Source organism: Ursus americanus, chromosome 5 (genome assembly GCF_024610735.1).
Source record: "Ursus americanus isolate L20-20 chromosome 5, mUrsAme1.1.p, whole genome shotgun sequence".
NCBI lineage: Eukaryota > Metazoa > Chordata > Mammalia > Carnivora > Ursidae > Ursus > Ursus americanus.
In genome coordinates this window covers 28,935,001-28,959,291 of record NC_142131.1, presented here as the reverse complement: position 1 = coordinate 28,959,291, position 24,291 = coordinate 28,935,001, and the positions used below count along the sequence as shown (strand labels likewise).

Genomic DNA, 24,291 nt, shown 5'->3' with positions numbered 1-24,291 from the left:
GGGAGGAAGAGGGTGAGGGAGAAGCAAACTCCCTGCTGAGCACACAGCCCAACATGGGGCTCCATCCCAGAACCCTGGGAGTCACCCAGGCACCCCTATGAGCTATATTTTAGACAAGTTTCTTACTCTTACTGTGCCTCAGTTTATTCGTCTCTAAAATGGGATAGTAATATTTATCTCTTGGGACTGTTCTGAGAATTAAATAAGTTAACACTTACAACACAAGTGTTTATAAAAATGCCCACTACACTGCAATTGTTTGATACGCAGTATTACTACTGTGGGTTTCCTCTCCTCTGGTGGGCTAACTTATGTTTCCTTGTGGGTGAGACATGACTGGTTACATGGATATGAAGTTGGGAGGCAGGGGCGCCTGGGTGGCACAGCGGTTAAGCGTCTGCCTTTGGCTCAGGGCGTGATCCCGGCGTTATGGGATAGAGCCCCACATCAGGCTCCTCCGCTATGAGCCTGCTCCTTCCTCTCCCACTCCCCCTGCTTGTGTTCCCTCTCTCGCTGGCTGTTTCTATCTCTGTCAAATAAATAAATAAAATCTTTAAAAAAAAATGAAGTTGGGAGGCAGATAGGCAATGGCCTTATCTTTCCAACAACAGGTTTAAGAGTGACTCTGCTCTAGTGGTAGAGAGCTGAGAATATTACTCCCTTGGATAGAACTGCGTTTCATCCCATCTTGACCATCCCTGCCTCCTTCCCACAAACTCAAACTGCTGTTGTCTTAGACCCCCACATCAGCACCAAAAGTCCTTCCAGGAAAGTAGTTCATTTTCCTTACAGTGTAATTTTTAGGTCTCTGACTAAACGTGAATGTTGCCTGCTGCTAGGGTAAGGCTGGAGAACTGGGGATTGGAAGTAGTTCTTTGACTTTCCGATGACTTACTCAAACTTTTTTTTTTTTTTTAAAGACTTATTTATTTATTTACTTACTTACTTATTTATTTGACAGAGATAGAGACAGCCAGCGAGAGAGGGAACACAAGCAGGGGGAATGGGAGAGGAAGAAGCAGCCTGCCAGCGGAGGAGCCTGATGTGGGGCCCGATCCCAGAACACCGGGATCACGCCCTGAGCCGAAGGCAGACGCCCAACGACTGAGCCACCCAGGAGCCCCTACTCTAACTTTTCTTTTCACTTGTTCACTTTGTGCTTGATATTCTGCTAGATTTGTTCCTACCATTGTTTTCTTGGGCGAGTGTTTTGCTCTGTGGTTTTTATTTTCTGTTATTGTTTATATGCCACCATTTGCTTTCTAAATGCCAACAATTCTTCACAATTTCTGGTGAGCTAATGACATTCTTTCATTTTGTTTTTAGTACCCATTCTCTTTTTAAAGAATGTGTTTCTGTCTTGTTAGTAGATTTGGGGCAAAAAAGGGGGGTGGATCCTAGTGCTCGGCCCTCTACCTTGAACCAAGATGTACTATTTTTCCTACCAGTTACCACGTTAATATCTGCTGATCATAAGCATGAGATCTGTTTATGCACTGCATCTACGTTTAGAGAGATACATTTATGTATATTATACACATTTTAAATCTCAATAAATTCAATCAAGGTCTTAATTTGATGACCATTTAAAATGTAAAGCAAAAAAAGACATTAACACTTATCAAGCATTCATATAATGACATATAATAGTTCTAACTATATATGTATCATATAGCTATAATGATATACAGTTAATCTAGAGACTAAAGTAGAATCATTTTATTCTTATTTCTTTTAATAAATACAAGTGTATCTGAAAGGCTTATAGTCCATGTTCCTAGCATTTCTGAAGGCTTCTTACCAAATATGCTCTTATTACCCATAATTTTACCTATCAATTTGTATAATGTATTTCAAGGAAAAAATTCAATATCAGCCATTCTTGCTTTTTTTCCCTTTTTATTGAACTACCAAGACTAATACTGCACATCACTAAGCAAAAAGTGCTATTTACTATGCAAAAGGCACAGTTAGTGATTGGCATCTAAGACCAATTGATCTACCCATTACTGCTATCTCCCTACCCCCACTAGCACTACTATGAAGCTATTGATTTAAACACTGTCGATCGGTTTCCATTTTCTGATTTTGGGCAGGCCAATTAAGAAAGTGAGTAATTGTGATTACATTGCTTCAGGATCAATTACATTTGATGCAAGACAAAGTGTTCTTTTTGAAACATACAAAAAAATTTTTTTTGATCTAGTATGCTTATGCATTCAATAAAATCTAAAATAATTTATACAGTCACAACAGGAAAAACATGTTAATATAAGTGCTTATAATAGCTAAGGTTATTTTCTATGTAACATAAATTCATCATTTTCCTAAAATTAGTTTAAAAGAAATTGAGAAAAAATTGTTCATATACACTCCTCAATGTAGGACAAAAAAAATCAAATACTACCTACATACTTATCCCTAAAAGGACGTAGTTAATTATCAAAGATAAAATGCAAATCTTGTCCAATGGACTACAGAGGAAATCCCTGTAACGAAAATATATTTAAGAACCCCACCTCATTATATAGAAATACAGCATGTTCTTCATATAAATTGATAAGAAAAAATAATTTTTTTACTTCTTAATTTTGCCCTAACTTGGTGCATGAGCTTTGTCATTGAGCTCACATTGTTGAAATCATTAAAATGAATATACCTCTGGTGTTGGAGGCAAATCTATTTAGAGTGATGTTACTCATAGTCTTGTGCTCAGTAATATTGATCTGTGTTGTTTGTCTAATAGAAAAATAATAAACAATTACTAGGCAATGTTGGGAAAAGTAATCAGTTTTTATATATCGCTAATATAGCAGACCTCCCAAAACATAAAGGTGATGATCTGCATAAAATCAATGTGTTATGCTACATTGCTTATATTTGTCATTGCAGGTTCTCAGCAATAAATGGTACAATATTAGGCCTGAATTACTGGTAAACTGAATAGGTACATGCAAAAGAAAAGTTCACTATATCTAATCCATAAATTTATCTCAAAATGTCTATTTCCTAAACTTGGTGATTTTTATCATAACAAATTCTATTGTAAGCTAGCTAAAATTTAGATAAATAAAATGTTTCAATTCTTGTTAGAATAAAACAAAGCAACTTCAAATCAAAGTAACAAATCATATCCTAGATCAGAGAAATATAAGAGTTCAAAGATAATTCTTGAAGATGGATGAATATAGCTTTGTATTAATTTGCTAATTATTTCTGGACTTCATCAGAAATGTATAAAACATTACATGAAAATGATAACAATAAAATCCAATCCTAGAAAGGTTCTTTCGAACAGTATTCACCCATGAATACTTTGCCAACTGCATAAATGTTCTCTTTCAAGTTTTATCAGAGGTAGCTTGTAAATTAAAGGGGAAAAATAAAGTAAAAAGGGAAAAATGTATGAGTTTTAGGTACTGACAGAATCAGCACTTCTCTACTTAAGAGGCTCAAGATAACATAAAGGATATTTCAAAAAATATCTTCTCTGGGCTATTTAATATTACTAAAATTTTTAATTTCTCCTGAATTTTCCTCACAAATTTTTTTTTAAAATTGCAGAGTTAATAATTAAAAAAATAATTTAGCAGTAGCTTCTTATTTTAACTGTGAATTTCAATCATATAGGGCAGACTGTAATAGCTAGCTGTGTAACAAATACTCAAAATACACATACTACAATTTGTACAAGTATTCCACTGTAGTCTAAACATTGCCAGAGAAAAGCACATCTGTTTAAATGTTTTGTCTCTCAAGGAGAAAAGCTGTTGAAAGCCTAGCTTTTGATCTGCTATCCTTTACAGATAATATAAAATACCGGAGAACAATTGAACTTACCACAACTGGAAACTGGCAGTCTGAGTGGAATCGCAAAAGTCAATACCCATTGAAACAGTAATGGATCCCTCAGGCTCAAGAGATTCTAGGAAATAAGATAATTTAGACATGAAAACATGGAGGATGTGAAAAAGAGGCAAAATGAACCCTGAAAATTTATGTAATGTTTGTAGTGTAGGTAAAACAGTCAAATTTAATGATGGCTATAAGAACAATTTCAAACTAAGAATATTAAAGCAAATTATAAAGTAATTTCACTATTCTGCTCAAAGGCTTTCTTTTCCAGAACTTAATTCTGCATGTATTTCTGTTTCAGAAATATATCATTTCAGGTTTTACGATATTGTCTTTATAGGTATTGAAGGTGAGAAGGAAATAAATGTATTCCAACTTATAAAGGACTCTCTGGGTGCTTTTAGGGGATTTTGTACTTTCAACTATGGAATATTTATTCTAGATATAAAACGTAAATTTTTGAACACTGTCCCAAAGTTCAAGTGGAAATTTAAAAATGCAAATTAAAGCAAAGTTGAAAGAAGAAATTAATTTGTATTCAGAAATTAGCCAAGACAACTGGCATTACAGTAACTAAAATAATAAGTCTAATTGCATTAAAGAATTACTGGAAGAAAATTTAGTAGCAGATTAGATTATCATGAGAAAACAAATAATAAAATGGTATCTTATAGGTTTAGAATTTCTGAAGCTTCATCTATCAACTAACCAAGAATGGGAAATAACTGTATCAATAGACAATACCAGTACTTTTCAGTTGACAATGATAAAACTTAAGGCAAACAACAATGTTTTATTCTGCTTATGATTCCAAAGTTTGGCTATACATTAGAATAAGGAGGGATCTTAAATATACAGTATAACATATATAATAATACAGAATAAATATGTATTTATATTAAAATACATATTAAATATGTATTTATATATTAGTATAAATATTTAAGTATATATATTTACACAGAAGCCATCCATTTTTAATTTCCACTTTGCCTGAGGTCTTCAGTATAACTGCAGTCATACTGTACAGCAGCTTTATATTTACCTTTATTCCGTATATATCTTAATAAGATGTAGTTATATTTTAGCAAGGACACTCTAATCTAGTAGACTATGACTACTGAAGGGCTTATTGATAAGTATGGTTTGCCATTTAATGCTAACCATGACAGAAATGATGGTACACATGGGACAAATAATAATTCAATACGCTTAATATACTAAGAAGTATATTTATGTCTCACAGGTTCAGTGAAGATCAGGCTTATAAGAGGGTAATTGTTTGATGCTGATTTTAAAATGTTATTGCTTTGCTAGTGGTATGTATGTTGGTTTGCTGATTCCAATTTGAATTTCATTTGTTTATAAACCTAAAATTTATCAGGATGCTTCATAAGTACCAGAAGACTTGCTGCCTAAATCTTTAGCAAACAGGCTTTAATGTAAAGCAAGTAACTGCAATGATATTTTTCTTACACTTCTCCTAAAGCTACACCTATCAGTTCACAGCTCTGTCAGTCACACTGCTTAGTCATATACTTTAGTGACGCCTTAATGCTTTCTTCTGTGCCATAAATATATTGGGGTTTGGTCTTGTCTGCGGCTGACACATAGGTAGCAAACACTGCCATCACCAAAACATGATGGCATTCATGATTTAAATCTCGCTACATCATGTATCCTTGTATTTCGTTTGACAAAGTGACAGTTCTCAAGATGCCTTGTTGATAGCCCTCTTTGACACAGTTTGGTACCTTCTTCAGTCTTAAGATAATTAACTGTGAGCTTCGTGCCACGCTAATTCTGGAGGACAGCTCATGATCAATGGCATGTTTTATTATATTAATGCTTCAAGAGCAAAGTGATCAGCATAAAATTATTCATCTAATGGATTTATATTATTTGAAGCCTACTACACTGGGAAAGTTTACTCAATTAGGCGTATGTATTTGGATACTACCTCCAGATCGTGCTATACAGAAACGGCTGAAAAACACGGGCTCTATTTTACCACACCATTAATAATAAAAAAAGAAATCACACAGGCTGCCACTGACTTAGATGTGACAGTTGTAACTAGTGAAATATTAGCTAAACTCAAACTTGTCAATTGTTAACATAAAGTCAGTGGATATAGTGCAGAGAGCCTAAGGCGTGTGTGTGTGTGTGTGCGCTTTAAATCTCTTATGTACTCGGTCTCTTTGGGAAAAATGGCACGGCACATTATTCCTAATACTCTTGTAAGAAATATAGTTTCAAGCTAAAGGCAGGAGAAAATCCAGACCAAAGTCATTACATATAGACGAAAAGAAAACAGACTGGTGACCAATAAGAAAGCTGTTGGGACTCCTTAACATATGCGTATGCGTTTATTAAATAAACGTCTTACTTCCCTCATTTCACAAAACATTAAAATAGTATTTGTTCTTTCTTGTATCCTTAAGATGTGGACTAATTAAGATATATCATACTCTGTAACTCTACTGTAACTACTGATAAAAGAGACTAGGTGGTGTTACTTCATGGGAAAGAATTCTGTATCTTGAGGGTATTCAATAAGATGCCAACAAAATGAATAAAACATTACAGTCATAAAAGTTTGCCTAAGAAAAGAAAAGCCTATGGCTAGTACTGAGGCAATGGTATACATTCATATTTTATTTCTGTGTTAAGGCCATACTATGAAATTTATTGTATTTATTTCTTCTATTCTACATAGGCCAACAAAAGGTCAACTCATCCACTCATTATGCCAACTCAAAGAAATGTTAATACTGTTCTACTGTTTCAACCTTTGGCTAACATTTTCAACCTTCAGACAATTCATTTATCAGCTGCTTGACATTTCTTAAACTAAACTAATTTTTTAACTAGGTAAAAAATGCTGGATTTTAAGCACTAAAAAAAGAATACAAATGGGATATTCTAGAACTCCTTACCAATATATTAACTTCACAAAGTAATTAAATAAAAATCAGGACACTCTGTATTCATTAAATGGTGTTTTAATTACCATATTATCTTTAAAGGTGTATTAAAAGTGGGTTCTAAAGTCAAGTCACTTTAACTACTTTGGTTGCTTATAAACATCTACCATATGTCATCTGTTAGGAATTGTTTTATTCCTTTATATAAAAATGTAACACAAAGAATGACTTCCTTTACTGAATGACTCATTATAGGAGAGAATTCAACAATGTCAAAGAGCTCAGGTGAAAATGAAGAAAAACAGAATAGTTATTTAAAATAATGGGTAAAGAAGGCACAGTTTCCTGATTAAAAGGTTTTGCTCAACTAAAGTATTATAAAAAGGAACTATTTGGATCTTTCTGATAACATTTCAAAGATTCAATGACAGAAAACTTATATCCGTTTTAATTGATATTATTGCCTGAAGCCTCTCCCAACTGAACTCTAGGACTGTTTTCACTTGGACAGAACAGAAAAAATAGAGGTAGATATTCTAATTATTATATTAAACTCAAAGTAACAAACAACTGTTTCACTTAATTTTTGAAAGGTATATTTCTAGTAAAATACTTAAAAAAACGGAAGGAGATGACAGTTGATGAGCATGGAGGTGACCTGGAAAGTTCAAGGGGCATCTAAAGTGGGAGCCCCTTCTGCATCAGTTGGTGGTGCTGCAGGTGGGAATAAAGGACCAGGACTGTCATATCTTGTGCTTTATTGCCAAAAGTGAGATTTCTGGGTTTGTTTTTTAATGTAAAAACATCCTGATTTCTAAATGGTAGCAAAAGATTCAAAATATTTTAAAACAGGATGTGTATAAATACTAGTAATACACTATGGGCAATTTTATAGTGTATGCTTGGAAAGGAGGATGAACAGAATAGCAGACATCCTCTCAGCCTTTGCTCTCTTCACTTCTCAATTTATGGAATGTGAAAAGAAACAGGGAAGGGGAGATAAGATTCAAAAAGGCAGACTACACCCAGGCCTGAAAGAAGCTGGCCAGGAAGAGCAGCAGAGCGAAGGTGACAACAGAAAAAGAGACAATTTTGTTTCTTCAGATGCGTGCTTTCATCACTACTGGTACATTTTACCATTGCTGGCACCCGATTCACTAAGAACAAAGAAGTACATTCATTTTGTATGATAAATTCAGTTTAAAAGGGAAAACAAATAAAAACTGACTAAATTGATATAGTCAATAAAATAATATGTATTTTACTTTACTTTCAAAACAAATATATTTAAATATCAAATATAAAGTTTTAAATGAGGGGCGCCTGGGTGGCGCAGTCGTTAAGCGTCTGCCTTGGGCTCAGGGCGTGATCCCAGCGTTCTGGGATTGAGCCCCACATCAGGCTCCTCTGCTGGGAGCCTGCTTCTTCCTCTCCCACTCCCCCTGCTTGTGTTCCCTCTCTCGCTGGCTGTCTCCCTCTGTCAAATAAATAAATAAAATCTTTAAAAAAAAAATTTTAAATGAAAATTAATATTTACCTATTGGATTAAAAACATGCATTTGCATGCCCATAGGAAGTTTCTTCCCCCCTATGTGGATATTTTCTATCTTCCGATCGGTAGTATTATTCAATGTTATTTGTACAGAGACCATCTTATCACCAAAAATACAAGGCTGTCTTGGAAAGAAATAATGGGCAGCTAGTCCTCTTCCACTCATTCGATGAAGTAGCACGTGAGTTTTCACTGGTACAAAGACAGGAGTATTGACCTATTGCACATTGGGAAAACAAAGATGAATTAGTGAATATAGTTATTCTTTTAGAAAATGTAAAAAATTATATGACATTTGACTCCTATTTTTCCTAAAGTATTATATAAACCACAATAACAAACATCATACCCATAAACATTAAGTTAGAAATTATATAAGAATGTAAAGAAAATGCCCTCAGAACAGCATTAAAATTTTTTTGTACTCTGCAACATACATTAAAATATTTTGATAATATGTGCCTAGTAAGAATAAGCTGTTATATATTCAATTTTTTTAGAGTTTATAAACTTTGTTAGTTTTGTTCCTAGGTACACTACATTTGGGCATCTTGCTAATTTTCTTATTAGTTTTAATAGTCTGTCAGTTGATTTTCTCAGATTTTTTAACTGTAAGATAGTATCATCTACCAATAATGAACACCTTACACCTTCATCTCCAATCTCAACTCCTTGAACTTTTTTCACCTTGAGTTTCTTTCACCGTAAAATGAAGACTATCACCTTCTTTAAGGTGGTTTCTTCCTTTGCTTTAATGATGAAAAAGATCCTCCCTACGTTGAGCTCAGGTAAACTATTCACTTACATTTTCTTCTAGAGCTCTCATGGTTGCAATTTTTAATTTGCATGGAACTGATTTAGATAAATTGACCTCTATACTTATTTTTTTTTCTCCAAATACTTAGCCAATTGCCTGAACATGATCTAATGATTAGCTTTTCCTCAGTGACCTGTAAATGCAAACATTCTGATTATTTATGTGCTTAGAGACATTTATGAACCTTGATTGACTTGTTAAACCAGTACCACATTGTTTTACTTCTTACAGCCCTACAATATGATTCAATTATTTGGCAAAAAAAAGTATCTTTTATCACTCCATCCCCTACTGCCCCACCAGTATTTTCTTGGGTATTTATCTCTTTATATCTTTCTGTTAAATTTTAGCCTCTTTTAGTTAAATTCTCCCCTCAATCTTGAGTGGATTCAGAGGGAGCATATTAAATGAAGAAACACAGTCCTTTCTAAAATCATGTGATGGCTATCTTTCCATTCAAACTCAAAGTACTGTACGTGGCTTGACCTGACATGGCAAGCTTTTAAAAAAAAAAAATCAATTTGTAATTAAACAGGCCTAATCAAGATTTTTTCCTAGAAAGTGTGCTCTCCCCAACTAGATTTTCTATTATGATTGTGAGGACATTTTAACCTATTCAACATGTTCATCATGCCGATGGTAACTGATGACATTAAAACTTAATATTAGTTATTTAAAATTCATCAACAAAAATCCAAGAGTTAAATATTATATATACAAAATGATAAGCAGTGTCTTCTAAGCATCATTAAAATATAGTATTCCTTCTCCAGAAGCTCAACTTGTAAGAGCGAGCAATTTCATTTTTTTTTTTAATAATGATTTTTTATTATATTATGTTAGTCACCATACAGTACATCCCCGGTTTTCGATGTAAGGAGAGCAAGCAATTTCAAATAATCGCCTTAAAAATGCACAAAAGAGCTTATTTATTAAACATAACAAATAACCGAGTACATTTTAAATTCTGGCTATCTAAAGTACTGCAGCAACTGGCTTATGCATTCTACTTTGGCCTTTTGAGGATGACAGCAGTCTAGCATTTTAAGTTTTCAAAGCACTTCCACTTCTAAGCTTAGGTTCTTTTCTATGTGTAAAAATTATTTTCAAAACTCTTTTGTCTCATTGCTCACACTAAGTTCTATTTCCTTTGCAAATTCTGTAGAGTTTAGTAGCATAACCCAAGACAGCAATCCCTGGCAGGGAACATTCATTTAAGGATATAATGGACATCATAAAAATAAGCAAACAGATACCGAATATGTATGTATGTGTGTGTGTGTGTGTATGACTGCCCAAGTATATATACATATTTATAAATTTATACTTAGCAAAAATTTTAAATTTCCATGTCACTGAGGCTATGATAATCAACCTTAAACATAAGCCTTCAACTGGATAATCATATTTTTCAGTATCTTATGTTTACTCCTTTAATTAGATGATAACATACTGGAGACACTAATTCTTATTTTATTTTCTTCATTGTTCCAAAAACACATTGTCATTAAATCATTAAATACATGCTGATGGAGCCAGTTTTTCCTCTATGAAAACTCATAAAAGTTTGGGCAACACATAATATGAGGAAATAAAGTTGAAAGTTGGAAAGAGGCGAGTGTAGAGTAGTAGAAGAAAAGGAGAACAGAAGCAGAGGTTTGGTTTACAAGCAGCAAGGAATCAGCACTTAAACATCATGTAAGGTGCTTAGAAATCCGAGGGTACACCTAAGTCACGTTAAGACTAGCAACATGTCTTGGTTGGTTTATTGATTCTCTGTCAGTCTAATCTCAAGACACACGGTCCAAATATTTTTTTCTACCCTGTCTCAAAATTCTTTATCTTTATTATAATTGCTAAAAAGTGTTAATGGATGTGCAAAGGAAGAAATGCATATTTTTCCCACTCATTCTATCCACACTCAATCAAGCTGAAGAAGCATTCTCTAATAAATTCAACATCTAAAAAAGGTCCTCTCTGATAATCCTAAAGGTTAATACAGAGGTCTATATTCTCTTCTCAATAAACAGCCTCATTAAGTAGCACTTGTGGTAATACTACATACTTTTCAACTACAGAAAGGGGCTAACTGGAAATGTTTGATTTTTTAAAACCTATTTTCTAAGATCATACACATCATATTAAGCTAACTTCCTCCACTATCTAGATGAATTACATAGGTGATAGTTTGTCCAATAAAACCAGTAAGTTCCATAAATCCTTCAACAATTTTCACATGCAATAATACAATTAATCCTGATGTGAAAGCAAGAGTTTTGTTCAATATTTTATACATCAGATATCTATATTCCAGAAACATGTATGACCCGTGGCTGTTTATATTCTAAGATGCTAAAACACTGTGAATGGCTTTTCTGACTTTGCATTTTATAAATATTAATAATCTTACTAAATGTACAAAACACAAGGTAAAGCTAATAAATTAATTACAGAAAGACCTAGATTTGGGTTGTGAAAATGAGGGCTTACTTTAATTAAAAAAAAAAAGAGTTGATATTTAACAAGTTTGAACAAAACAGATAATCTTAGGTAAGGGTTGGCAAACTACAGCCGACAAGCCAAACATGGCCTGCTGCCTGTTTTATAAAGTTTTACTGGAACACAGCCATACGCATTCATATGTAAATGATGGTTGCTTTTTCGCTCTGCAGTGGTAGGGGCTGAGGACTTGCAGGGCTTACCTTATTTACTATCTGGGCCCTTTACAGGAAAAGGAAAAGTTTGCTGACTCCTCATCTAGGGGCACAGATGTTATATACTTCCTTCTCCCCTTCCCTTCTCTTGATGGGAAACAAGTCCCCACAGTCTCCCATGTTTTTGAATATCTTCTGAGTAAAGGTATTAACAACTTGGCTCCTGAAAATCTTCTCAAGGATGTTTGTATAGCAAACAGCCTTTGGAAACAGGAAAATGCCTCCCTCCAGGGCAAAGTTGGGACAGAATTGCTAACAGCTCTTTATAAAAGATCGGGATCTACTCTGTAGAGGTTCCTCTCCTGTAAGCCAACACACTGCATGTGGAGTCATCACCCGGCCTTCATCCTGTCATCCTGTGGGAACTAGGGCTTAGAGAAGAAGCACAAATGATGTTACTCTGGCTACTGCTATTGCTGTATTAAACTGCCCTTTGTCTTTGACACAGTAGTCTTGTGTCTTTCACCAGTATCCATGAAATTATCTTAGGCTAACATGTTGGCTTGCAAGTAGGGTAACATCTCATATCCTTCACATTCTTCATACCCATTTTTTTGGGGTCACTCAACAATTCCCAGATTCACTTACTCCAAATAGCTAAAGTAACTTTTAGTAGGACTACCACAAACAGATGGGTAGGGGCAACTGCCTGAGGGGTGGACATGAGCTAAAAATCCAGCTTACATTCAAGGGTGCCTTTTTGGAATATGCATAGTAGCATCGTATGACCTAGTGGCTTTGCTAATGAAAATACTACTTTACATAGTAGAAACTATATTTTTATTTTGACTTTGCTTTATGAAAGTCCATGCTATGACCTGATTGTTTCTGTGAGTTTAAGTATCATGATGTGTTCTGATAACTGACAATGAGATGTCAAGTTCTAAGACACTGAAGAATGAGAATAATTAAATGTTTCAGGGTTGCTCTTATCTGGTTCACAACTAAGCGCTGCTCTTTTGGGGGAGCTTTCTCCTCAGTGTTTGACCCTGTAGGGTTATGTATGGGACTATCTGCTTCACATACCCTACTAATCTTCCAGAAATCTTGCCATGTTTAGCTCTTGATGGAGCTTGCATGTTCTTATGCCACCTCATGACCTGGTCACAGTTAAATGGTTCAGGAATAGACACTTGGCCCAATGAGTCCCTTGCCCAAGATTTTTGGGTTCGGTACTTGATAAGTCAAACCTGTCTCTCTCAAGTGGCTAAAATTCTGAGACTTAAAACTTTAATGTTTGTGGTCACATTTCCTTCCATATTGTTCCACGAGAAATAAAGCAAATTTCAAAGAAAAGCACAGATGAGAGACAAGAGTTCTGCTGGTATCTTTGGTTTCTATACTTCTTAAATCTAACACATTCCTGCCCTTCCTCAAAACTTGTATTTTTGTGAAATACTCCAGCATTCCTTCTAGTACCTTCCTTTTTTTTTGCTTAAACTAGTTCAAATTCACTTTCTATCTTTTAATTTCTCCAACCAACTACTGATTGGGATTAGTCAGATTTCAAGATGCTATTTGGGGGAGCAGGGACTAAACTTCTAATGGGAGAATATGTACTCTAGCTCCTTTTCCTAAAGCCATTGTAGATATGGAATGGAGAGAACAGAGACTCAGGTATGGCCTCTAATTAGGTTTAACTACATGAATCGATCAATTCTATAGGTCAAAACAGTTGAATTAGCAATTCATACGGTTCAACCTAAGAGTTTGCTTTGGTTCTAGACTACTTAGTCCTATCTTCCATAGGAAAGAGGAGTCCCTGATGTGGCCATGCTAACTCACTGGAGTTCTACATTGAGGTTAGAGAGCAAAACCACTGCTAATAATAAAGTATCATCTTGTCTTTCTTTGTTCTTTGATGCTGTGTCTCCCACAGGCATCTTGGGGAAAAGGTGGTCTTGTCTAAGAACTGGGTATTCCAAGGCTCCCTGTCCATAAGATTATCACTATTTCAAATGCAAAGTAACTACTAATCATTAACTTACTCTTTCAACTAACATTTATTGAGTTAGTTGTGCCAACCACTACAACTAAGGGGTATGATACAGAGACAGAGTATCCCAGTCCCCACAGAGTTTATTTTAGCTGGGGAGAACTATGTAAATCAACCAGTGTGATAAATGCCATGACAGAGATAGACTTAGTACACTAAGAAAACACAAAAGTCATAGCGGGCACGTAAGGGAGAGATCAGGGAGGAGTCCATAATTACATGAATGAACTAATAAGTAAAATCTGATCACTTCTCATTACCTCTACTGTTACCATCCTGGTCTGATTCACCAGCATCTCACATCTGGATTATTCCAGCCTTCTAAGTGGTCTCCTTAATTGTACTCTTGTACCCTACTGAGCACAGATTGAACACAAGAGCCAGGATGAACCAGTTAAAATAAAGTTACATCATGTCACCCCTCTGTTCAAAATCTTCCAATGGCTACCAATTTCACTGAGCGTAAAAGCCAAAAATTCTTATAAAGGTCTGTAAGGCCCCATATGGCCTGGCCCCTGCTGTTTCTTTGACCTCATTTCCTGTTACTGTTGAACCCATGACTTACTCCACTCTAGCCACCCTGATTCCCTTGCTATTTCTTCCACACACCAGTAATGCTCCCACTACAGGCCCTTGGCAATGGTTCCCTGGAATGTACTTCCTGCACATACTCACAGTGACTCAGTTCTGATTCATCTTTGCTCAGATGTAACCTTTTTAATGAGGCTTAACCCATTTGCATTTCTTCCATCTGATTCCCTTTTTCTTCTTCTATAGTCACTTAATACCTTCTCTAACACCACATAATTTGCTTATTTGTTATGTTTATTATGTCTCCTTATTTATTCCCTACTTTTATGTTCAATGTGTAAAGCATAATTTTACCCATTTTCAGAATTCAAAGCATAATTTTACTATTTTAAATGATTATAGAGGTTTGCAGATAATATACCTCTAGTGTTGGTCATAACTATACTTTATTTGATGCTGGGTGCTCAATTATAATACTGTTCTACAAATACTACAGTCTTATAGGAGGAGCATACTCTGGTGAAAAGTGGAGATTAGCAATATTAATATCTGTTGGTTTTAGGATATGACTTGGTTAGAAATTTTCTATTATGTGTACTGTAATTATAAACAAATAAAAAGATACCATATTTCTTAAAGGCACACACAAAGAACAACTTAGTAATTAGAAGGACTTCTATGATACAATCAATCAGTCTCAGATTATGTTTTGGATAAAAGCATTACTTCCCATTTAATATTAAAACTTGTAAAAAAACTTGTATAACAGGATACTATAAAAGACAATATTTGAAAACATTAGTTTTGATTTAATTATTTAACTATATTGTTCAAAGAATTAAAAAGCTAGCTGCATTATAAGCAAATGATATGGTTTATCCTCACTACAATTCTTGAGGAGGTAATTAGTTCAGTAACTGTAATAACTCTAAAATAAAAAGCCTCCTTCCAGAGTTAACAGAACAAAAAGCATCAAGTTACAATGAGATAATCCTCTACAAATCTTTACACAGCATATGTTTAAATAATAAAAGTCATTTGTGTACTTTTAGATGGTTTATGAAAATAACCAATCAATTCTGCAGACACAACATTATTTCTAAAGGAAATCTATGTGACTCATGATGCCTGTAGATACACAGAGACAAACCACACATATTTTATCAGTTTATTACAGTAAGCAAATAAGCGTGGAATGAGAGTGCACATAACTGTCTACTTAGCGCTTACTGAAACATTTATAAGAGCTGTTATCTCCCTAATAACAGACAGACAGCGTGCAATTTTAGAGAGGAGAAAAGCTTCATATTTTTTAACACTTCACTAAAAAGTAACTGAAGAGTGTAAAATGAAAAATACTCTGTGCAGTTAGCTGGTAATGGACCATATTATCAACTCAAGTTAGATTTATAGGATACAAACTAGTCGCTAATAGTTATTTTATGACATAGCATGTCTGCTTTTTTTTGAGATTATTAAGATTAAAGTTGTAAAACTTCTTTTGAACATAGCCGTTCAAAATGATTGAATTATAAAATTTAAATGAGAATTGAAAAATACAACATGGAATATCAAGTAAGTGCCTAAGAATAAACCTTGTTCAACATTTGCATTACTATTTCAAAGATAACACTTCCATGTAAAGCTTTATAAAAACAATGTTTTTCAGCTTTTTATGCTTTAATCCACATTTAGTCAGTTAATCATTTTTAAGTATTATCAATCTATTCTGTTTTTGGACTTCAAAAATATGAAGATCTGCAGTATATAAAATGCTCTCTTTGTATCTGGTTTTGTTTGGTTTATTTTATAGCAGTATCTATTTAGATTAATGATTTATGAAAATGACTGGAAAATAGGTACAACAGAGATACAGTTTCATGTATAAAATTGGTATTTTAACCAATATATGTCTCAAGTGATGAGCTGTAATGCAGAAAGCTACAGTATTGTCTTTTTTACTCAGTAAACTAGAAAGTAAATCTACTTTACCTTTAACCCATAGTATTGACACCAGTACCTAGTAAAGAATAAAAAAAAGTGGGGGAAGCAAATTTTCTTAACTCTTAGCTCTAAGTATAAACATATACTCAAAGAAATACATGTCCATTTTCCATCAAATATTGCTTTAAATAAATTCTTTATAATCCTAAAGATGACCTCCTCCTTACATATGTAAATTTGGGTATTCTAGGAAGTAATCATGTTAGTTTCTCATATTTTATTTTCCTAACCAATACATATTGTGAAAAACATGAGACTTTTTACCTCTTCATTTTGCTAATAATATATATTATAAAAAACATATTTGCAGAAAGATCTGAATACATTATCAACAAACATTTAATGAGTACCTTACTTCATGCATGGTGTTAAGCAGGCATCAGCAAATTCAACCTGTGGACCAAATCCAGTCTACTGTCATTGGGATACAGCCATATTCCTTCATTTATATATTGTCTTATGCCTGCTTTGTACTACAGTGGTAGAGCTGAGTGGCTGTGGCCTGCAAAGCTGAAAATATTTACTACCTGGCCCACCACAAAAACGTTTGCTGACCCCCTATTACGGGATATATTCAGTTTATATGGGTATTGAGATAAGGGGGAGATTATAATAACATCCTATTCTTTCCCTTCTCCAAATCTGTAAGTAAATCTATAATAAACCTATAACCTTCAATGTCAATACATTTAACGCTTTTTATAAATTTAAAATCCAGATGCACATGATCTTTTACTTACCACTTTCATGGAAAAATAGTTTCAGAACCATGGATAAAGATATGTCATTCTATTCTTAGATATGTTCTGCTATTCTTTTTTTATTTCCTTTCTGACATTTGGTTTAAGGGCACTAACAAAAATAAAACTGAATCTGGTTTTCAAAGAGTTCAGCAAAAACGGTTCCAATACTTGATCACAATGACTTTCATTAGAACCAGAATATTTTATGTAAGTACAAAACAATTACGTATTGTTATCTAATAGATGTTACCTAATATAAATTTGATCTCAGTAGTTCTACTGCTTTCTCTGATATCAGTGACATAAGACGAAAAAGAAAATGTTAGTGCCCTCTTTCATTGTAACCAAGCTCAGAACCTTGCATTATCTTTGATACCCTCTCTACTTCCAACAATTAGTTGACAAGTTTGATGTCTTATATTCATTTCCTTCCTTCCTGTCTGTCTACCACCAGCTTAGTTCAGGTCATCATTTACACTTGAAACATTAAAAAAAATGTTTATTTAAAATAGCAAAAGTAATGCATGTTTCTTATTTCAAACTGTGTGGACAAATAAGTAAAATCCTTCCCAGACTGAACCATAATTAATAATTTGGTGTCCTTCCTAATCTTTTGCTCCCTTCTTCTGCTTGCCCATGCAACTTGGTCTCCTGTCTTTAGATTCCTTATACTCCAATCTGTACCACACACTCCTGTAAAAATCATTTCCTGGGATGCCTAGGTAGCTCAGGCAGTTAAGTGCCTGACTCTTGATTTCAGCTCAGGTCATGGTCTTAGGGTCGTGAGATCGAGTCCCACACTCGGCTCCATGCTCAGCAGGGAGACTGCTTGAGATTCTCTCTCTCCCCCCCTCTGCTCTCCCCCCTCTCAAATAAATAAATAAATCTTAGGGAAAAAAAATCATTTTCTTAAAGTGTACCTCCCTTATTTGCTCAGTGAACTCTGGTGGAAAGTGCCAGGCTTTGAAGCTAAACAGACAAGAGCTGAAACTCTGGCTGTGCAATGCTTACCTAACTAACCCCATGACACTAGAAAAGTTACACTCTAGGAACTTCAATTTTCACATCTGTGAAATGGAGAAACTACTGCGTATCTTTCAAGTTGAAACCTAGGTTGAACACTAAAACAAATTTGGAGGAGTGAAGGGTCTGAGGAACATAGAAGACCCAAGTAAGAAAGTAAGATAAGACTTTAGAGTTGAAATAAGTGTGTGTGGCTAAAATCCAGTACGGGTGAAAGTTACCAGAACCGAACAGATGAAGTTACCAGAACCTCTGTGAGGTTACAGAGGCATGGGTTGTTAATGTGTACATGGAGATCTCCCAGATGATGGTGGGCTGGAGAAATGATGTCTAAGATGCCAAGATTTTCAATGAATGTGGGTAGTGATTAAGGGATCCCAAGATGAGAATGACAAGGAAGGGAAGATGGTATAGTAAGACAGGATGGGCCCCTTAGAAGGATGGAATATGAGGACAAGGGAATGACCCAGAAGCAACAGTTGCTTCACACAAACAATCTTGCTGGTAATAAATGATTTCATCAAAGACAGAATTATGGAGTATTATGAGTGAGGTCGTGCTGAGAATATTTCCAATAGGACAGCAAGATCCAAATGGTAATTCCCAGAGAAAAACTAGGCTATATAACAGTACTTTGTAAAAGTACATGAGAGAAATTAGTAGCTGTTCTACATATCTTACAGTTGGGACCACTGCATCTAAATACTGGCTTTGCTGCTTCCACTTAAATGAATTGTAACTCAGGGGACAGAGGGTTATGGATCTCATCTAGGTGAAGTCCTAGAGGAAGGAAAAGAAGTATCTTAGTTGATGTACAAATTGAAAAGGCAGTGTTATTATGGCTACTTTAATTTTAAATGTTTTTATTTTTTTAATTTTTAAAAAATATTTATTTTTGAGAGGGAGAAAGAGTGGGGGAGAGGGGGAGAGGGAGAGTGAATCACGAGCAGAGTCCACACTGAGTGCGGATCCTAACGCAGCACTCAATCCCACAACCCTGAGATCAGGACCTGAGCTGAAACCAAAAGTTGGGTGCTCAACCTACTGTGCCATCCAGTGCCATGGCTACTTTAATTTTAAATAAGAGGTCCCTCTAGGGATGCCTTCTTTGAAACTGGTAGAGGGAAAAAGCATCCTTTTATATTGTAGATGCCAGTCAGATATACCATAAATTGCTGAGGAAGTCCTAACATAGAATGAAGATGGGGAAATAGGTCCTTTGAGACCATAAAAACATGCACATATATTTTTTTTCTGATCTGTGCATAAATATTTTAAATCCTTCAGTGAGAAGGTAGGGATGGGAAGAAGAACTTGATTTCCCACACAGGAACCACAGAGTCTTTGGAGTCCAGGTCTGTGGTAGCAAAGCCTGCTGATGACCCAGCCTTCTCTTTGTTAAAGTCACTTTACTATGAATTTTACTGGATCAGGTCCTGGGATTGGGTTCTAGGTGACTGTATTCTGGCAAGGGTTCATGTATTCGCAGGTTATACCTATTTTTGACATGTGAACCATTTTTCTTCAGAAGCAAGGAAGGCGTTGACTTCCTTATTGTCAGGCAGAGTTACAGCCGGCAGTGTTAAGAAAGAAAACACTAGATTTTACGTTAGAAGATGTTCAAGTTATTTGATGAGAAGAAAATCGTTTAAATTCTCTGAGCTTGAATTTGTAAAATAAAGGGTAACATCTAATTCATTGGATTTTAGGAGGATATAATGAGATACTGCATATGAAAGTGTTGTAGAATTTGAACTTGTTGAAAAGAACAATGCAGAATATCCCTAAAAAAGAGTAATGAAGGTAACCTGAGGCAGCTGGATGGGACACTAGACCAGATGTCAAGAGACCTGGGTTAGAGTTTCAACTTAGCCATACATTAGTGGTGAGACCTTAGCTAAACCACAACCTCGCTTAGCTTCTGTTTTTCTCTTCTGTAAAATGGGGCTAATTATACATATCCTGTCTGTTTCACTGAGTTCTTATGAGGATAAAATGAGATTGTATATGTGAAATTGATTTTTAAACTGTTCAAGAAAAGACATTATTGGGATTATTAGTAAACTGAGTTTTCAGTCAACGTTAAAACACCAATCTGTCAGATAACATAAGGTCATCAGGTTAAAGTACATATCAAAAACCTGAATCACCATTGGAGAGGGGCTTTTAAAACAATATTGCTGTATTTATTGATAGTACCATCCAAAGGCCTTTAAAAAAGTAATCCCTTCCCCCATGTCCTTTTTTTTCTCTCTGTTAGTTGTGGGTGAAGAGGACTGTTCTCTAAAAGGTTTCTAAATGATGTTGATGTTAAAAAATATAGTATCACCATTTAACAGCCTTTTAAAGAACAGTCCCTAGTACAGTCTTTGTTAACAACTGAGGGAGGAAGGGACTATTTTTTCAAAGGCTTTTAGAGGATGTTGTTAAAAGAATATATAGTGACATCATTTAAAAGCCTTTTAAATAATAGTTCTTCTTCCCTCCCAATTGTAATGTCCTTGGCTTTCATTTATTTTGTACTACAAGCTGAAAATGGACATGCCAACATATTATTGGCCACGGCAGGCATTTGTTGGATGGAGAACGATGTATTGCTTTTAAAAAGGTCGCTGCCCAGAAATAAATCCAATTCTTCAAGAACATAGTACCATTTCTACGCAGGATATTGCCCACCCACCTTATCACTGAGTTGTAGTGCCTCTTGCTTGTTTTCTCTGAGTTTACTGAAGATATCATGAAAACAGGAAAGAAGTCATAGCTGAGTCACTCTAAGATTTCCTGTGGCATGAATGTAGTCCTACCATCTATCCATCCACTGCTGCTTGAGTTAACTCTCCATCCAACTTACAACAAAATCTAACTTCAGCTCCTATTCTGTCTTTATTAAACTATTTCTGCCCACTATGCCTCTCATTTTAAACTTTACTCCACCAGGAGATAGCAGTGGACACTTAGGGTTCCTTTCCACATTCAGCTCCCAGGGTCAGGAAATATTAAGTCAACCATTTGGTTTAAAGCTTGTACAAAGCCAAATAGCCGGTAAGCTCTGAGATAGGTTAGGTCTGATTATCTTTCGCATAAAAAGGAACTAGTTCCAGGGGTATAATCGCAGGTTATGAAACAATTTCTTCTTGTGTTGAGTCTTTTCAGAAAGCTGTCATTTTAAGAACAGGAATTCCTAGACCTAAAACACTCTGTGAATAAACAAGCCTTTAACAGTCTAAAAGCACAGTCCTCCAAATATTCTGTATTCCAATTCTAAATTTTAGTGTGCTCCTTACTGTTTGCCAACCTTGCACACAGAACTCACTTGTTAGTTCTTTATAATTTACCTACATCACAATATATCATTATTTGTGATTTACCATAGTAAATCATACGGTTTAGTTAAATATCAAACACTACTCTCAACAAATCGCTCAGTTCAAGCCCCAATTTATCCACACAACTCTTCCTGATTCTACTTCAACCCATAAAGATATTAGCCACATTCCATTTTGACATGTCCTATAATTTAATTTTCATATTATTACCTGAATATAGCATATATATTCATATTTTCATATTATTACCTGAATATAGCATATATAACATGAATATAGCATTTCATGTTATATTCTTTATTCTTATGCACCATGTAAATAACAAAGTGCAAAGCCTGGACATTAATTTCTCTGCATGTTTCTGCATAATTTTTAAAAAAATATAAGTGACTTTTCTTCCCTAAAGGCTTATATGCAGTGACTCAGGTTGGAAAGCTTTTCAGCTTCCAGACCTTGAATGTGAAATGTCAACCATATCTGGCAGTAGTCTCTCATTCACTCAATAAACAACACCAAAATATAAAAACACACACACATAAGCACACACACACACACACACACCTTGTGAATTCTGTTGCTTTAAGAGCACAAGGGAGTGATCTGTGCCGAGAATTATATTTCATAGTAAACAGTTAAATATTTTAAAAACCGAATAAAACTTCATGTCGTTTGAGATGTTTCCATTATCTATTGAGATAAACCAATATTTCACTGAGAATTACTATTACAATTTTGATTCTAATAAATGAAAACCGGTAAGATTTTGAAATAAAAATTCTGACTTAAACATCAAAAAGATACCAATAGGAAGATATAAATATATAAAATTCAATCTCCTATGACTGACTTGAAATTTTCAAATTTCTCTTTTTTAAAAAGGATTTTATTTACTTATTTGAGAGAGAGAGAGAGAGCATGAGTGGGGGGAGGAGCAGAAGGAGAGAGACAAGCAGACTCCATGCTGAGCGCAGAGCCCAACACGGGGCTCAACCCCAAGGCCCTAAGATCATGACCTGAGCCAAAACCAAGAGTCAGATGCCAAACCGACAGCCACCCAGGTGCCCCTCAAATTTCTCTTAATTTGAGTGGTTCTGACTACAGTTAAGTAAAACTGCTTGCCACAAATAAGAACTGCTTGGTTAGGCAGCTGGCCATAATCTCCATAGCAGGCCTCCATCTGAATTCTAGGAATAAGTGAATGACCACCATGGTACAATGAACTTCAAGATCAAAGAGTACATGCTTTTGTGTGGTGCTGGGCTCTGGGGCTCTGCGTCAGAATGACCTCCATAAATGCCATGGCCCTATCCTTTCTCCCCTCTGCAATTTGACAGGTGAAATATGAGTATCTGAGTCATCTTTCTCTTCATACAGGTTCTAAAGGTGAGATGGTACATAGATTAATGGCCCCCAAAGATACCCCAAGTCCTAACCCACAGAACCTATGAATATGTAACACCGCCTGGTAAGAGGGAATTAAGGTTACTAACCAGCTGGTTTTGAGATGGGGAGATTTTCCTGATTATCCAGGTAGGCCAATGTTATCATACAGTTCCTATAAGTACAAGTTAAGAAGGCAGGAGAGTTAGTGTTAGAGTGAAGCAGTTTGAGAACAACCCAGTCAGTTTTTGGAAGATGTAAGGGGCCATGAGGCAAGGGATATGGGCAGCCTCCAAAAGCTGGAAAAGGCGAGAAAAAGGATTCTCTCTGAGAGCCTCCAGAAGGAATGTGGCCATGCTGACACCTTATGTAAATTTTAGCTCAGTGAAACCCATTTTGGACTTCTGACCTCCTGGATTGTAGGTTAATAATAAATCTGCAATGTTATCAACTACCCAGTGTCTAGTAATGTATTATGGCAGCACTAGGCAACTAATAAAGTTAATTTTGATGTCTAGTTAAAAACTACTGTTCTAAATTCTTGTGTCATAAAACCTATCCATGGAGTCTATAGCATTTGTTTGTTTGCGTGTATCTTTCAATGGCTCATCTGTGATCTGAGAGGTATCAAAAATTCTGCTTTCCCTATAGTACATTCTCATTAGGTTTAAGTTTCAACTAGCATAGACACTAATAAATTTGAGTGTCCCTCAAACCTGGACAGTTATTTGTCAGAGTCATTTAGAGGACTGATTTTTTTTAAAAAAAATCCCTTCCCCTAAATATACCTTATATACTTTTAATGATCACATTGAGTAGGTTTTGATGCATTTGGTTAACTGATAGGTACCGAAGACCAATGAAAAAAATAAAAATGAACTGTCCTCCAAAGGCTCCAATTTAATGCATTGCTTATTATAAGACTGCCTCTTACTCTTCTTTAGTTAGTATTTATCAGTCTTTCTGATAAAATACGCATATACAAACATTTTATATGAGTTCTATAGAAGCAAAAGAGGATTATTGTAAGTAGTACTACTCACAGACACGTGGGTGATAAGGCACAAAACAGAAGTTTCAATAGGGTAAAAGGAAGGAACAAGAGAAATATGAGAGGGTTTGGGTGGGGCAGAACAAATTTAGGATAATGAAAACCCAGGTTAGAGAGGGAGTGGATAGGCATTAAAAGAGCAATAACCCTAAAGAAACTCTTAAAAATGTTACTCACTCTCCCTCTCCCTCTGCCCCTCCCCATCGAGCACCAGTGGGGAGGAAGGGCAGAGGACAGAAGGAGAGGGAGAAGGAGAGCAGACTCTCTGCTAAGCAGGGAACCTGATTTGGGACAGATTCCAGGACCCTGGGATCATGACCCGAGCCAAAGGCAGACGCTTAACTGACTGAGCCACCCAGGCACCCAAAAGTC

The 24,291-nt window shown here is 35.3% G+C and overlaps 1 protein-coding gene across 5 annotated transcripts in view; it reads right to left on the bottom strand.

Annotated features, from left to right (window-relative positions):
- Positions 1 to 24,291, bottom strand: part of AP3B1 (adaptor related protein complex 3 subunit beta 1) — a 248,717-nt gene that overhangs the window by 27,354 nt on the left and 197,072 nt on the right. For all 5 annotated transcript variants that reach the window (XM_045796415.2, XM_045796418.2, XM_045796416.2 and 2 more), the window contains exons 23-24: positions 8,320 to 8,551; positions 3,841 to 3,925 (exon numbers count right to left, since the gene is read on the bottom strand). In XM_045796415.2, the coding sequence (XP_045652371.1) occupies positions 3,841 to 3,925; positions 8,320 to 8,551 (317 nt within the window). The remainder of the gene's footprint in view (positions 1 to 3,840; positions 3,926 to 8,319; positions 8,552 to 24,291) is intronic.